The sequence below is a fragment of the Ovis aries genome, chromosome 2, assembly GCF_016772045.2.
Source record: "Ovis aries strain OAR_USU_Benz2616 breed Rambouillet chromosome 2, ARS-UI_Ramb_v3.0, whole genome shotgun sequence".
Lineage (NCBI taxonomy): Eukaryota > Metazoa > Chordata > Mammalia > Artiodactyla > Bovidae > Ovis > Ovis aries.
In genome coordinates this window covers 47,023,284-47,039,549 of record NC_056055.1, presented here as the reverse complement: position 1 = coordinate 47,039,549, position 16,266 = coordinate 47,023,284, and the positions used below count along the sequence as shown (strand labels likewise).

The window sequence follows — 16,266 nt, the reverse complement described above, 5'->3', positions numbered from 1 at the left end:
GGCAGACCCAGTTTTTCGGGTAACAATATGAGGTTGACAATTCCTGTAGCTGAGATTTACATAATTAGATGCATTATCCTTTGGTTGTTAAAACCCAGGCTTCCAAGGACTAATTATAGAGAACACAGCTCATCGGAGAGAACCTGCAAAGATGCTGTGCAGTGTGTATTTTATATTGTGCATGTGACATTTATTCTCACTGGAGACTGTCTCTCCATTATTGTTCTTCAGGATTTGTTGCCTGGGGGCTTATGGGAAAATTTATTCCTAATAGAAATACTATTATATTTTATTCACAGTATTCTAACTTTCAGAGGATTTAATAACAAAACTGTTCCCATTACCAGAGTAAAGCTAAACATATTTTCAGATTTAAATACAACATGCAGAAATAATTTATAGGGAGAAAACTATTGAATGAAGAAGAAAAATGAATAGAGTCATGTTTGATCTATGGAGAGCACTGAGAAAGGAATTCATTCGGGTGGGGCAAGCTGATCTTTCGTCCTCTCAGGGTAGGGAATTCTGAGTGCACAAACTGCTCCCAGTGAGCAGGAAAGAGGAAACCAGAAGACTTTAGTCAAGAATTGCTACCAGTGTAGTTTCCGTTAAAATATACTTTCCTAGGCAGCCTGTCTGCTTTTACACATACAAGAGTCCACATACTTCTGAACATCTGCAGCTGATTTCTTGCCTTCTATTTTGTGACTCTTGCCAATTTCAAGTCCTCTTTTTTGTTTGGTGTGAACTCTGCAGTCACACATACACACACACCCATGATTTTTAGAGTTTGAATCATCACTTATAGAAATGTGCAAGATTTTGTTTACATATTTTCTTCTTCTTTTTTTTTTCAATTTTTAAAAGCATTTAATTTAATTTTATATTTGAGTTGTGTTAGTTTCAGGTGTACAGGAAAGTGATTCAGTTATATATACATATATTCATTTTTTTCAGATTCTTTGCCCATATAGGTTATTACAGAATGTTGAGTAGAGTTCCCTGTGCTATACAGTAGGTCCTTGTTGATTATCTATCAACCTTCTTATATAAAAGAACAAAGTGTTGTAGAAAGTGGTCAGGGAATGTGGCAGACTGTCCCTGACCTGTGGGGATTTAGCATGGAGAACTTGGTGGTTCTGTTAGGCATCCTTTTTCCTCTGTGCCTATAGCTCTACCTGATCTAGGTCCCTATGAATGCACATGGTGTTAAGTATTTGACATTCCATTTTCTCCTGTAACCCTTGGATCAGTCCTCTGTTGGTAAGACTTCTATCATCTTATGAAAAAGACAATGAAGCTGAGGATCACAGGTGTTGAGCAGCTGTGAGGGTCTCACAGGTGGGTATCAACCTCCAGGGCAGCTGTGTGGCTGGTATATGGAATACTCAGTAGGCTGCAGCACTTCGTGGGGGTTTCATATCTGTAATTTCACAATGGCTCTATGATTGGTTATCATCACCATTTTACAAACAAGAAAAGGGAAGCCACAAAGTCTCCAACTAAAGAAAGTGTTGGTTGCTTAGTCGTGTACCACCCTTTGGGACCCCATGGACTGTAGCCTGCCAGGATCCTCTGCCTGTGAGATTCTCTAGGCAAGAACACGGGAGTAGATTGCCATTCCCTTCTCCAGTGGATCTTCCTGACCCAGGAATCAAAGCCGAGTCTCCTGCATTGCAGACAGATTCTTAATGTTTGAGCCACTGGCGAAACTTGACTAAAGAAGGCAGCTCTAAAGGGTAAAACCAGGAGTTTTACATCAGCTGTCTGCTAGCAAGTCCCTGCTTTTGGCGCTGCTTTCAACCTTCTTCACTTAGGGCTGCCCTTGTCTTAGAAGGTCATGAAATGGCTCCAGTGCTGATGTCTGTCCAGAGATCAGTGTTGTACACTGCACATGGGCATCTGCCTGCAAGTTTCAATCTCTTGTATGTTGTGTTTCATCTCTTATTTGTGAAACTCCATCCTGAATGTCCGCTCAAGTACTTTAGCAGCATTGCCCTTTTTGATTTTAATTGGCATCAATTACTGAGGTGCCTACTAACCCATTTTAAATGGATTTTCTGTTAAAGATTAAACAGTTTTCACAGGTGACAACTTTTCTGTTTCAGACACCTTAGGGCCCATGAGAAGGGGTTTCAGAGCTCAGCTGATCTAGTTTCTAAGTCTGGCTTGCTTTGTGACACATCCTTTAAACTCTCTGAAATTAGTCTGCCTATTCATTAAATGGGCATATAACAGTTACTTCAAAGGGATGCTGTGACCATCTATTTAGATCACACACACACACACACACACACACACACACACAGACAAACTGGTGTATAGGCTTCAAAAAATAATGAACACTTAATGTAAATCATTACTCTATTTTAAAATTAGAAATAAAATTTTCAGGTCCTGGGATACATAGTAGGTACTGAAAATATGTGTGTTTAATGAATACAGGTCATTCTACTGCTTGTGGCTTTTTTCACGGTTCTAAATGCACCCTTCAAGCAAGATTTGCTGTCAGTGTTTCCCCAGGCCTGTTGATTAATGGGGTGGCTAGGTGGGTGGGAAGAGTTCATGATTCCCAGGGGCCCTGAACATGAATAGAAAATCTAGAAAGTTGAGATCATAATCTCCATACTTGGGCGAATTCTCAGGAGTTCTACTTGTAAACTCTTGTGACCTTGCCAAGATATTTTCACTTTCTATTCCTGTTTTTGTTTTTTTACTCAGATTGCAGAATAGAAATAATAGAAACACCTTCTCTGCTTTGTGTTCAGGCATATAATACCCTGCTCAGAGCTAAAGTTCCTTTCATGTTCTGATCACTTTGGATGGTGCAAGAATGCCTGGAGCCTGTTCATAAGTCTCAGCACATTGCTATGAGTCTGGTCGCAGTTTTAGGAGAGTATTGATCCTAGTGATGCTATGCTCACACTGCCTTCATTTACACCTGCTGGCCGCCTCTTCAGAAAATAGAGGAGGCCATCAGGCTTACTTCAAAGTCATGGATGTTAAAATCCTTTTGACTCCATGGAACAACAGCCCTCTATCTGTATACTCTGAAATCTTTATTTATTTGTGATGCCTCTATATTGCTTTATTTTTCAGTATGATGCTTTTGGGAATTGTTATTGAAGAATTTGAGTGAAAACCAATACACACACAGTATACAGAAGTTGATACAAAACTCTTCATTTATCAGTTAAGTTATTCAGCTTACCTCCTTAATGTAAGGTCACTTCCATGATGATGTTTAGAATAAGATTCCCTCTCCCAGGGTGCCAGTTTTTAGTTTTCTGTGTCTGCAGACCATAACTCTCAAATTTCCAAGTAAGAATACACATAATAAAATGATGACATTATAGTAGAAGTGGGGTAGTTTTTTAAATTATTTAATTTTTATTTCCCCTTTATTGAAATGTGTTTTGACATATATCACTGTATATATAACTACATATTTTGAAATGATTACTATAATAGGGTTTTTAAAAATTCAAATCATTAAATGAGTTGAGAAAACAAAAACAGTCTTTTTTATAACAGTTCTCAATACATGTAAATATTTCCTTCAAACGCGATTACTCTTCCTACTTTCTTTTCAACTAAAAAAACAAACAAACAAAACCACACTTTTCCTAGCATCAGTGTTCGTGCTCAAGCATCATCACCATGCTGGGACCCCGGATCAAGAGCGACCTCCCCAGCGTGTCTGTAGAGAGTTCAGGTTGAAGACCTTCAACGATCTGACTCGCACTTCCGCCCGCCACCGCCAGGGGCGCCCGGGCCTCGCGGAGCTTGCAGCGCGGCAGGAGCGGGTGGACCGGGGACGGGGGTGGGGGGGCGATGGGGGCCGGCGGTTGGGGTGGGGGTGTGGCTGCAGGTTGGGGCTCCCGCTCCGCCGGCTGCGCGGGTTCGCAGTGCGCTGAGGAGGAAGCGCTGGCGAGGAAGCGCTGGCGACCCCGAGAGGGAGGGAGCAGGACGATCCCAGCTCAGAGCACCTGCCTGGACACCGTGGGTTTTTGGGGTGGGGGAGCCCCGGCGACTTTGAGCATGGACCCCGTCGCGGGAACCTTTCTCAGGATGCTCTTTCTTTTGTCTGCCCAACCCTGGAGTACATTAGCAGCAGGGAATACTTGTGAGTACAGCACATCTTTTAAAACTTATGCTGACAACTTAGAATTCGTGTTATTAAAAAATAATAATTGAATTTTACAAATGGACTAGCTGGCCTGTTTCTGAAAATGAGGCATTTAAAAAACATCGCAAAGTCCCAACGCTTGGATAGGACAGTTTACAATGGTTTTCCCACTTGTCAGGTCTGTGAAACACAAAGCCTGTTTGACTTTTTGTCTGTGAGCTGAATTTTGTCTGTGTGCTGTTGTTTTGAATATTCATTGAGAAAGCTCAAGTTCTAGTAAAACCTAAAATTAGCAGGAGAATATTGAGGCGGACAGAAACCGAAGAGAGGAAGAAGGAGAGAAGATCGTGCCGGTGTGGTCATTTGTTTCTTTTTAATACCAATGCATTTTGTTGGATTTATGTAAGAAAGAAAATCGCTGGCCGACCTGGCCGGGTCCTGTGTTAGCATAGATGGTTGCTGCTGGGGCTCTGCGGAATTGGGTACCAAGAATTCGGGCACTGCACAGGCGGGCGGGCTCCGCAGCAGAGCTCAGATGGCAAACCTGGATAGTCAGAATTCCAGTAAGGACAGACCCTTCAAAGGTAGATGCCTTTTACTGAAAGGAAAAATAAAACCTGCCATTCAGGTTCATTTGCAAGTGTACATGCTTGTATATTGTGATCTGTTGTGTTTCTGATTTTGTTGGTTCCGTGAAGATGTATTAACCCCTCAGTTCTGAACTAGCACCGTTAAGTGATCTGAAGATGCTAGCCAAATTATTTCGGCTGACCTCAGGGCATTTTAATCTGAAAATCAGAAAAAGTTTTCCAAGTGTTATTCAGATTAAAATCTCCATCACAGGGTTTTTCTTTCCTTGAGGGATTTTAAGAAAGCCCCCACGTCCTCCTTCCACACCCTATTCCCTTGAAGAATTTTTAAAAAATCAAGTTGTAGGGAGTAAGGTAAGCTAGTATGCATTTCAAGAAAGTGTTAGTAGGCATGTTTAGAAACTGACCTTGTTTCTGGATATCCAGATTTAGCTGGAGTGGGGGAGGGGAAACAACTCTGCCCTCACAGTGAAGTTTGCACTAAAGTGAAAAGGATTTTGTACAAATACATTTACCCTTCCAGCATTCATCCATATATGCCCAGTCTGTGATACTTTTGTGCTGTCATCATTTAGTATTGGCTCATTTAATGCCATATTATATGAGTCACTCCTAAAAACGAGCGTTAGCAAATACTGCCCTGTGTTTCAGACACAATTTTAATTATCTTTGTGTACAACTTCCGTGAGTTAATTAAAATGGGGCATTTACATGAAATCCGTAGGTCCTGCAAGTCACTTTGTCACTTTGCTGAGAACTTAAAAATGACTAGTACTGAGTGATTTGCTAGTATGAAAGAATTATAGAATAATTTAATGCAGTACCCTGAGGTGCAATGAAAAAGTCACTGGAGGTCACTGTTACTTAAAGGAAGCAGCTTCAACAGTCCTTCCCTTGTAAGATAAGCAGAGTTTTGTGCTGCCTTTCTTGTTTCCTTAGTTGTGGTTACAAGATACTGGCAAGATCAGTTGTTTGTATATTTATTTTTTTCTGTTTGTGTTTTGTCCCCTGAAATCCACAGAGGTATACTGTTCTTCATACTGAGCATCTTTTTTAACAGTCGCATGCTCTGAGGTGCTCCCTGTCTGAATAGCCAAGCAGATATCCCTTTCTGAGCTGGATGTGTCTCCCAGCTCAGTCCACCTGGATCTCTGGCTGACTCTTCAAATATCATTGCTAGTTTTAACTTTTCAGCCTCTGTTTTATTTAGATGTATTTAGTACTCTTGTTTAAAGTTCAGTGAATTAAAAGTACCTATGTAAATTTGCATTGTTAAGAACATTTGAGATTCTGTAGTTAAAATCCTTGATCACCACACAGATGGCTGTTACAGATGATCAAGTGTGAAGTATATATTTAAATGACTTTGTAGACTTAAAGGTTCATAGAGACTACACAAAGTGATAGTTTCTTGGTAATCGCATTTGACAGTATCCTTTGTAACCATAGCTTTAAAGCCCAGTGAATCTCATTATAATCCATATTAGTTAATTGGATCAACTGGATTTTTCCTTAACTCTAGAATGTTTGGGAGGTGTTTGTTTGTATATGTAGATTTATATACAAGCAAGGTGTTTCAAGCATGTATTTGAAATTTGTTATTACTTAAGTCAAGGTAGAGATTTTTTTTTTTTTCAGTCCTGTCCTATCATTTGAGAAATTCTAAAAAGGAGTTTGCCACCAGGATGGGATTTAGGCTTATGAAGGAGAAATCATAAACATCAGCATTGCTCAAGGCTTTTGATGGCTAACCTTTTTATTCCTAAGAAGTATTTTAAGAACTCAAGTAATCCTTTCAGATAAGATTGTAAAACTAACAAAAGTGAAATATTCCTGAGGCCTAATAAGAAAATAATGATAACTGTATGTAAATGTTTAAAAGGTACAGATCTTTCCCTCCGAAGGATCCAGAGACATTTTTACTCTGTTTACGTGTTCTCAGTAGTAAATCATACAGAGGGGTCAGCCTGGGTGAAGTTCTGGCATAAGACATCCTCTCAAAATATAAGACTTGCTTGAAACATTTGGCATCTCAGAAATTACCCATGTTTTGAAATGAATCTTTACAATTAATGGCAAGTTTCAAGTCAGGAAAAGTCTGCATGGAGAGAGTAATGTTTCTAAAGAGCCAAAACTGTGGACTTTATGTGTGTGTGTGTGTGTGTGTGTGTGTGTATGTATATATGTATTATCTGCCTTTTTGAAGATAAAACAAGTTGAATGGCAGCATCTCCAAATTTTGACCTAGGACTTGATATTTTAAAATCATGTATCTCTGCTTGGTTTGCCTTCTCGAACTCTCTGTACTTAGTCAAGATGAAAGTGTTATTCTAGCGAAGCTCTCCTCTTAACTGGAACTGAAGAGGAAAGTTAGAATATAGATCCCAAGTTAGAGTCCTGTTTGTGAGATGTTGTGAAGACAGTGGTTGGTTCACTTACTTTCCACTATGAGCCACAATTGGAAGTAGGCAGTAGCTCTCTGCTTTAGGATTATCCCTGTGAATCTACTATTTCTTTGTGAATTTCCAGATCTTTGGGTAAAGGGGGAGGAGAAGTAGAAGAGGTATAATCTGAAAGAAAATGTCAATATTTTGATCGCATATTTAGTGTTGTAAATCTGTCTCCTGGATCACATATCGCTTTGAGGAGTAGTGGTCAGTCTTTCCTATTAAGGAACAACACAATTGGAAGTTAATTTACAGCTGAATTATTTTCCTGGAAGTTGATGTCCTCCCTCACCCTACTCCCCACTGAAAAGAAAAAGGACTGAAGCCTGTGTTAGACATTTCAACTGCTGTTGATGGTGATTATTTAACATGAATGATGACATTTATAGATGAAGGGATTCAATTTAATGAGTATGACCCACTCAACTCCACCTTGCAATTTTCTCTAGAATCTTCATTTTGTTTCCTTCCTCTGTCAAAAGTGTCCTTGTTATGAGGGGGGAAAAGATATATTCTGGCCCACGACAGGTGGGGCATACAGTTTGAATGACTGTTTTAGGAGTGATAATCAGGATTTGTTTTTATCCATCAATATCTCTTCTCTTAACTCCTGCATATGGTGTGAGAGGTCTCTGCCCATGATTGAGGGTGGCTGGCCAACATGGAAAACAAACCTGTGATCTTCATGTGGTACCTAATGCTTGATCTAAGCAACACATGTATTAACATCTCAGTGTGAAGATTTGTATCAGATTTGAATCCTTTCTTCATTGGAGGGTTGGCTTCCTTATGTGCTAAAGTGTTATTGTATCATCTTTAAAGTTTATTATTATATTCCTCTAATAGAAATTATCACACAATATTATTATTTTGAAATAAAAATAATATAGATAGTATAATATGGGACACATTGTATGAATTATCCTAACCCAATAATATGATTAACCTGAAGAATTTGCTAAAAAGGTAAATGCAAGCAGAATGGAGGAACTGAACATAATGCTACAACTGCTAAGAAGTATAAAATCACAAAAATTAAGGTAAATGTCTAATAGTGCGTTTATCACATGTGCCTTCTTGAGGATATTGTTTTCAGAACTCTTTGTCATGTCAGTGGGCACTGATTCTGTGTAATTATTTGCTAAGTGTCATCTACATAATTTACTGCTAAGTGAGCACCATCAATCTCAAGTAACGCTATGTGTGCTATGACTATATAGTCCATAAAGAAGTTTTCACCTTGGATAATATGGACTAAAATCCTGCTAATGTTTCAGCTGGTGCAGGTTTCTTTTTGTCTCATAGTGTGCTTAATGTTATTCTGAAGTGTCTGCTTCTCCAAATTAATCAGGATTATCCCTGCAAATCTACTCTTTCTTTATGAATTTCCTTATCTTTGGGGAGGAAGAAGAGATATAATCTGAATAGGAAAATGTCAGTATTTTGGTTGCATATTTAGATTGAATTATTTGTGACTGCCCATTTCTGAAAGGCATTAGACCATCCGTAATATGTTCCTTGATTTAGGAAGAGAGCTTATCAGAGGATGTGCCCCTGGAACAAGTGAACAGGGAATCCATTCGTGATGTAGTGAAACGTGTTGAGGAAAATGAGCATGGAATATGGACAGAAGCATAGTAAGCAATGGATCAGTCTTTTTGGAAAGAATCAAAAAACTAGTAAACAGACTTAAAAAAATATATCATATTTGAATAAACTTCCCAGAAATACTGAGGTCAGGATATTTTTAAAATTTAGGGAAAACAGTGGCAGTTTTTTCCTCAAAAACAAAACAAAACAAAACAAACTTCCTGAGTCCATGTGACTATCAACATGGCGTGACAGGCAAAGCTAGAGCTGTGCTTTGCGGGGCCTGACGCTTATGCAGTTTGGGGAGACTCTTTAAGCAAACAAACATAATGACTCTAAGGACAGATTATCAGTGACCCTACCACACCTGGAAACCTGTTTTGCAGAGAAGACTGGAGCTCAAGAAAATCTGCTCCTTTGAGTAAATCAACCAAATCAGGAAGGAAAGAAGGAAGGAAAGTCGCTCAGTCGTGTCCAACGTTTTGCGACCCCATGGTCTCTACAGTCCATGGAATTATCCAGGCCAGAATATTGGAGTGGGTAGCCTTTGCCTTCTCCAGGGAATCTTCCCAGCCCAGGGATTGAACCCAGGTCTCCCACATTGCAGGTAGATTCTTTGCCAATAGAGTCACAAGGGAAGCCCACCAAATCAGGAATCCACTCGTTAAAAAAAAAAAAAAATCAAAAGTACTAAATAAAGGACATTCTCAGTAACAAAAATCTCAATTAACTGAGCAAGTTTTAACTTGAATTTTCCCCTTTAAACTTAAATCAGAATTTCAATATGTAAGTATATTTATAAAAGTTTAAAAGAGCTCAAACAATTTGGAACTAATAGAGCCAGGGTTTACCTGTAATTCTGATTTAAATCTTGAAAAGCAAGTATGAAATTAACCTCTAGATCTTCTCCCTACTTTTATTTTAGAGCCCTTAAAGGCTTGGTGTCGACACCTAGAGCTCTTTAGAGCAACTTCAGCAGTGTTCTCACTCCATCTGCCACCTGTGGCCCGCTGTAGCACTGATTGCTTTCAGTGTCTGTTGCACAATATTGGATAACTTTAAAAAACTGAATTACTTATGTCTGCACCTTTCTGAACAGCATTAGACCATGTGTAATACATTCTTTCAAAATATCATGCTTGTTTTTCCCAGTTTGAATTCTATGGCATAATTTTAAAGTCAATGTGCTAAGAACAATTATATATAACTTTTAAGTTAAGCAAAAATTAATACATTGCAAATCAACTGTATTCCAATACAAAATTAAAGATAATATGATAGCATGATCTTTTGATATTATGCAGGAAAATTGTTTAATAGACTCATATGACTGTTTAAGTGTCTAGAAGAATGCACCTATGTCTGACTTGGTCATTTAGTATTTGATTAGAGTTTGGATATTACAATCGATGATTTCTTTTTCCATCAGGTATATATGATAACTACAAGTTTGTATTGCCTTGTAGAGCACTGATCAGCTTCTATGTAACCTAGTAATCTCATTCTAACCTTCCTCTAGAAATGCTTGTAAATTCCTAGTTTCTCAAAATACTCTTTTACTGGACTAGGCATTAATGAGTTTATAAATCTTTAGCATACATTTGTTCTATATTTGTACATGTTGTGTTTTTAACTTTTTGAAAATATTGCTTTGACATATAGATTGCACATATCTGGCAGGTAAAAATATAATCTTGTGTGATAATAAATATGCTTAGTTTGGTTGTTGCTTTAAAATTACTTTTCTTTCTAGTTCATTGGAAACTTCCCTTTTTAATAATAAAATAGGGAGTCTGGCTCACAACAAACAGTAAAAATATTCTCCTTAGTTTCCAGGTAATGGGTATTTTCAAAGTACTGATTTGAAATAGAATTGAAACATAAAGTACTTGACATTTTAAGTAGTTTGAAGTTAAAAGCTTTATAATTTAAACTAAATAATTTTTATTTAAAAATATATACCAATTTCATGGGCAAATTAAAAAAAATTCCTCCAAGGCTGTTAATCATAAATGAAAAACAAAAGGTATATCCTACCAGAATATGAATTTTATTAAGTTTTTATTCAGTAGTATGCCAGGATACAATACTCATGGAAGATGTGTTAGTTATACCTGACTTATTCTTTGCTTTTTTAACTGGCAAATATATTTTCAGATGTGTCACTTTAGTGATATGATAAATGGTGTATCAAATATTTAAATTTATCTGTTCCTAAGTTTTATTGAGGGCTTCCCAGGTGGCACAGTGGTAAAGAATCCACCTCCCAATGCAGGAGACTCAGGAGACATGAGTTTGATCCCAGGGTTGGGAAGATACCCTGGAGGACAAAATGGCAACCCATTCCAGCATTCTTGCCCGGAGAATCCCATGGATAGAGGAGCCTGGTGGGCTACAGTCCATGGGGTCACAAAGAGTCAGACATGACTAAGGAACTGAGCATATATGCACACCCAAGTTTTATTGAGATGTGGCTTTGATAACGTATCACTTGTGGTTCCATCACTTGCCTTAGTTGCTATCACCTGAAGAGAAGGGATTTTTATGCTGCATATTCACTGGACCACTCTGGGAGAAAGGGGCTTATTCCAAATAAGATTCCACCGTATTTTGAATCAGTGGCAGTTTAAATAACCTCAATAGCCATATAACACTGTGGCTTAGACCTTGTGTTCCCGCATCCTCATTTCAGCATCATCTCACTGCTTACAGTGTTCAAGACTCAACAGAAAGTTTCTCTGGAGTTTAGAAACAAGCATATTACTGTTTAGATGAATATGGAATGACCTGCTGCCTTGAGACGCAGATCAGGTGCCACCTGCACCTCTCAAGGTTGTAATTAATTTTTTTATTTTAACATCTTTAAATCCTCAGGCAACCAAAGAGCTTGATAAGGTTAAGCTGAATGAATACATAAGGAATGGTGAATTGGTGGGGAAGTGGCAGAATGATGCTTATGTGTACAGATATGTCTATGTGTCTTAGGGGACAGACACACAGTTCTCTCTGGTAGGGCAGAGAGAACTGCTGATGGAATTAAAAACTGTCAATAGTTATAAGAGAGGCACAGACTGAATTAGGTGACAATCCAGTTATGTGGGATGAAACTATTTCTTATTTACTATCATGCAAAAGCAAATATAACTTACTTAGGATTTCTGAGTATGTGAGCAATCAAGAAATATAACGACATCTGTCCTGACCCAATTGAACCCAGTTGAAACTATTGCCTCCATATGTCTGAGGTGTTCTGTGTTCTAGGATATTGGTATGCAGTCACCCTTAGAACCAGCAGCACTTAACCTGCCCCTGAGGCCTTCCCAGGTCCTGGTTCCTGTTAATATAGTACTAAGGGATGGCTGGTAGGATTTTCATTTAAAGGCCAGTAGATATAATAAAGGGAATCCGATTAGCACTAGAAAATAATTCAATAATTTGATTCAAGTCAAAGAAAGTCATTTTAATCAAAACTATTATAGAAGAAAATATTTTAACAACTGGTGATATTTAAATGTCTCAGATTTGGCTGATTTAAGAAAAATAATATGTATCTATTGACATCTGTTTGAATGTTTGGAGATTATAAAAATTAAAGATTTGTCATGTAGCTTTACTTTTGCTGTGTTTTGAGATTTGAAAACTTGAGAATAAGGACATTGCTACACTATAAGTAATACAACGTAAAAAGAAAAAATAAATAGCTGTGTAATGTCATCAAGCTAGCCAGCTGCTGTGTGTGAGTAATTCTTAGGCTTCTCTGCAACGTTGTCTTGATTCAGGAACATTTGGATAAGAAAACCTGTGAGCTTGACATTTCAAGGATATCCTTCTCTATGTGTGAACTGTTCCATTACTGTGAGGGGTTAAAAAATTGGGGGACTGAAGAGGATATGGAGAGTTCAGTTAGATATATTTAAGAGAGTTTAAGGGAGCAAACACCAATTACTTTTTGCATTCTTAAATTTACAGGGAACATTTCTGAAAAAAAAATTGAGGAGCATAGAACACAGTAGAATTGACAAATCTCAGAGTCAGTTACCAATTAGAGCAAGTTGAATGATCTATTTTGAACTCTGGTACAAGGTTAAGAAACGTAATATCAATTTTCTAGATTATAAGAATAAATGTTTCATCATCGTAATTTACTATTCTTTGTCATGATGAGCTACTGATCTCTTTTAAGAAACCTGAAAATCTAATCTTTGGGAGATTTGCATTGCTATTGACTGATTTCACTTGTTCTTCTTATAGGTGATATTAGTAGGATTTAGTTTTTGGAAGAGAGCTGCATGTTTGTCTAGAAAACAATGCTTTTCCTCATGAATTTTGTTGTAAGGTGAGGCAGGAGTGGGAAGATACATCCTGCAGACTATTGTGCACTTGAACAGGAAAAGGACATATGGTGGATATTAATCAGCATCCCAGCTTCCTAGGAATAAGACTGGGTTGTCCACCCTCCTTTACCCTCCCTCCCAACCCCCAGCATCCACATGCCAGAGCCTCCCATTTTCTTGGATGAGGTGATGCTGAGTGACTGCCTGGGCCGACTTGCATGGGTTTTGTCTGCCAAAGAATGGTCCTTCCTCTTTCACTACTTCCTCTGGGCTCCATCCTGAGGCTTTCTGCTGCTACTCCATTTTACAGGTGTAAGGACTGAAGTGGGAGGATGGCAGTGAGAATGAGAAAGTGACACTGCACATAAAAAACACTTTCAGAACTTAATGGTTGTTTGATTGTATGTGGAGTAATAAGAAATGCGAGTGTCAAGGATTGGAGTATTGGCAAGTGACTTAAACAAAAAGGGGAATTGTTCACATCATTTCATTTCAAGCAAGATTAGATCCAGGTGAGGTGATGCCATCAGTGTCAGCCTCTCTTCATCTTTCAACCCTGTCTTTCCAGTGTTGGCTTGATGCTCAGGCAACAATCTGCTTGGTAGCTCCATATCCAAGGTCAACCTTCCTAGCCAAAGTGATAGAATGCTTTCTTCTACTCGGACTTTGGTCCTTATCACCCTGAAGCATTAAGCATGCACTTATTTATTTATTCTTTCAACCAAAGCTCAAAGAAAGTAGAGACTTCCTTTTTCTTTTTTGTTGTTTCTACTTCATGGTCCCCAGAGCTCAGGGGTAAGTCCTGGAAGACAGTGGGTTCTCAATACATGTTTTTGGGTAAGTAAAAGTGTGAATGATTCTCTTTCGCAAAACATCCAGCAAGATCCGCAGGTCTATTATAACTTTCACTGTTTTGACAGTGTTGTGATTGCTCTTTTCCAGCTACTATGACAGGAAAGGGTGGCTTTCTTGTGACCAAGGGAGGAGCCAGGAGGTGACTGCAACTTGATCCTTGACCAGGTGCTTTGACTGCATCACTTTGAAAAGAAAGCAAAATGCACCATCCATTTATGTAAATAGTTTAACATCTATTACGAAAAGTATTAGCTTCCAGGCTCTTATCGGCTTCATAGAACAGATGGTTGGATAAGCGTCTTCCTCCTTAACCAGATTTTAAACTTCTTGAAAATAGAATCTTCTTTCTTTGTCCCTACATTGCTCTGCTGTTGGTACTCAGTAAGTACCAAATAAATGGAGAAATTAATATATTTTAAACACGCTACCTTGAAAGTATATGGAAGGTCTGCAGAATCCCCCCGTGTATTTGATGATTTTTTTTTAATTTTAGGTGACCTAATAAAAATGAATTTTCATGTGACTGTCCCTGAACTATCAGCCACTGATTTGCTCATGGAAGCATCCATTGGCTCATTGTGAGTGTCTTATTTTCTTTTAGTAGCAAAATTTCTGACATAATTTCTAGCCCAAGGCTTTGCTAAAAAGCATGTTACGTGCTCCAAGAGTTGCTGTGAAGTCCTAAGGGAGGGCTTGAAAAGGTCAAGTGTCAAGAGAGCTACCAAGGACCAACAAGCAGCAAAGAAGAGAACTTCCAGCAAGTGTTATTAGACAAGATGACTGTATCTAAGGAGATCTTGGTCGAGTCTGATCTCAGTCAGGCTCCATGTTCAGGAGGAGCCTAAAACGGAGGTGTCTGGAAGCAGTGTGAAACTGGCATTCTCCACAAGTCTGGTTCATAGGGTCTGCCTGATACTTGAAACAATATCTAATCCAGGTGGGAAAGGCTCACTGAACGTCAGGGCAAAGGACATACAGGTGGCCAGGGGGCTGTTGCAGTTCAGTGAGGTGTCCAGTTATTTCCTTGACACCCACAAGTCTAAATTTCTCTGAGCCATACCTGTCTCTGGAAGTAGGAGCTGTGGACTCTGTCCAGTAACTTATGACATCAGGAGGAAGTTCCCACTGGGCTTGCAAACTTGACCCCCACCCCCGCCCCCAGTCTGGGCTGAGGGATTTCTGAGTCTGGTTATTATTGTCAACAAAATCTGTTATTATCTTTGAAGGTTTTTATGACTAGCTAGCTCAAGGGCATGACAATATACACATGCTGTCACATAGAGACTATCTGTATTTTCAAATGAAGATTGTTTCTATTTTGAGAATTACACAGAAAGGCATGGTGGAGGTAATATAAATGAAGACGATTCCAGCAGCACTCTTTCAAACAGCATAAAGCTACAAAGTTCAACAAAACATACTAATGTAATGAACCACACTTTTAGATAGGCAGGAGAGAGAGGAATGTTTGGATTGGAATTCTGACTTCACAGGTTAATGCCAGCTGTATGACCTTGGGTAATAGAGTTATCCTTTCTGTATCTCGGTTTTCTTGTCTCTAAAAATGTAAGCAACAATTATAACCCATCTCGTAGGATTGAAGATTAAATTGGGCTTCCCAGATAGCACTAGTGGAAAATAACCCACTTGCTAATGCAGGTGATGTTAGAGAGGCAGGTTCACTTCCTGTGCTGGGAAGACTCTCTGGAGGACAGCATGGCAATCCACTCCAGTATTCTTGCCTGGAGAATCCCATGGAGCCTGATGGGTTACAGTGCATAGGGTCACAAAAGTTGGACACTACTGAAGAGACTTAGTATGCATACATGAAGGTCAAATTAATTAATGTATGTAAATATTGTCCTCAGTGAAACATATTAAGTCCTCAAGTGAATTTTAGCTATTATTATTATTGTTCCTGTTGATCTCAAGTGTAAAGTCAGAAATGTGACTTTGTTTCATGACTTTGGGTAGAATAATTAGATAAGCAATTTTAAGGAAAGATGTAAACGTTTTTGGGTATTTCTGTAATCCAAAGTGTTGTCACTAATAGTGCAGATTAAGATATTATTACAAAAGGATAATATTAAAAAGAAGTTTATGTTACAGAATTAGAAACTAATGGTATACTGAAATGTTTCAGCTTTCTATAATATCATAATTCTAAACAAGAAAACTTTTCTGATTTGGCTATTTGGATTAATTTGGCATTAGCAACTTTAATCTTTAAAACTTCTTTCAAGTTTTTATATTTTTTCATTAATTGAGAACAACTCCCCAGATCAAGACAATATACCCCTGAAACATTAACTTCTTATCTG

The 16,266-nt window shown here is 38.4% G+C and overlaps 1 protein-coding gene across 2 annotated transcripts in view; it reads left to right on the top strand.

Moving 5' to 3' along the window:
- The first annotated feature begins 3,907 nt into the window (after positions 1 to 3,907).
- The window catches only part of LOC101123612 (contactin-associated protein-like 3), a 236,926-nt gene continuing 224,567 nt past the window's right edge, over positions 3,908 to 16,266 (top strand). For both annotated transcript variants that reach the window (XM_042243184.2, XM_027964384.3), the window contains exon 1: positions 3,908 to 4,126. In XM_042243184.2, the coding sequence (XP_042099118.1) occupies positions 4,042 to 4,126 (85 nt within the window). In that variant the 5' untranslated portion in view covers positions 3,908 to 4,041. The remainder of the gene's footprint in view (positions 4,127 to 16,266) is intronic.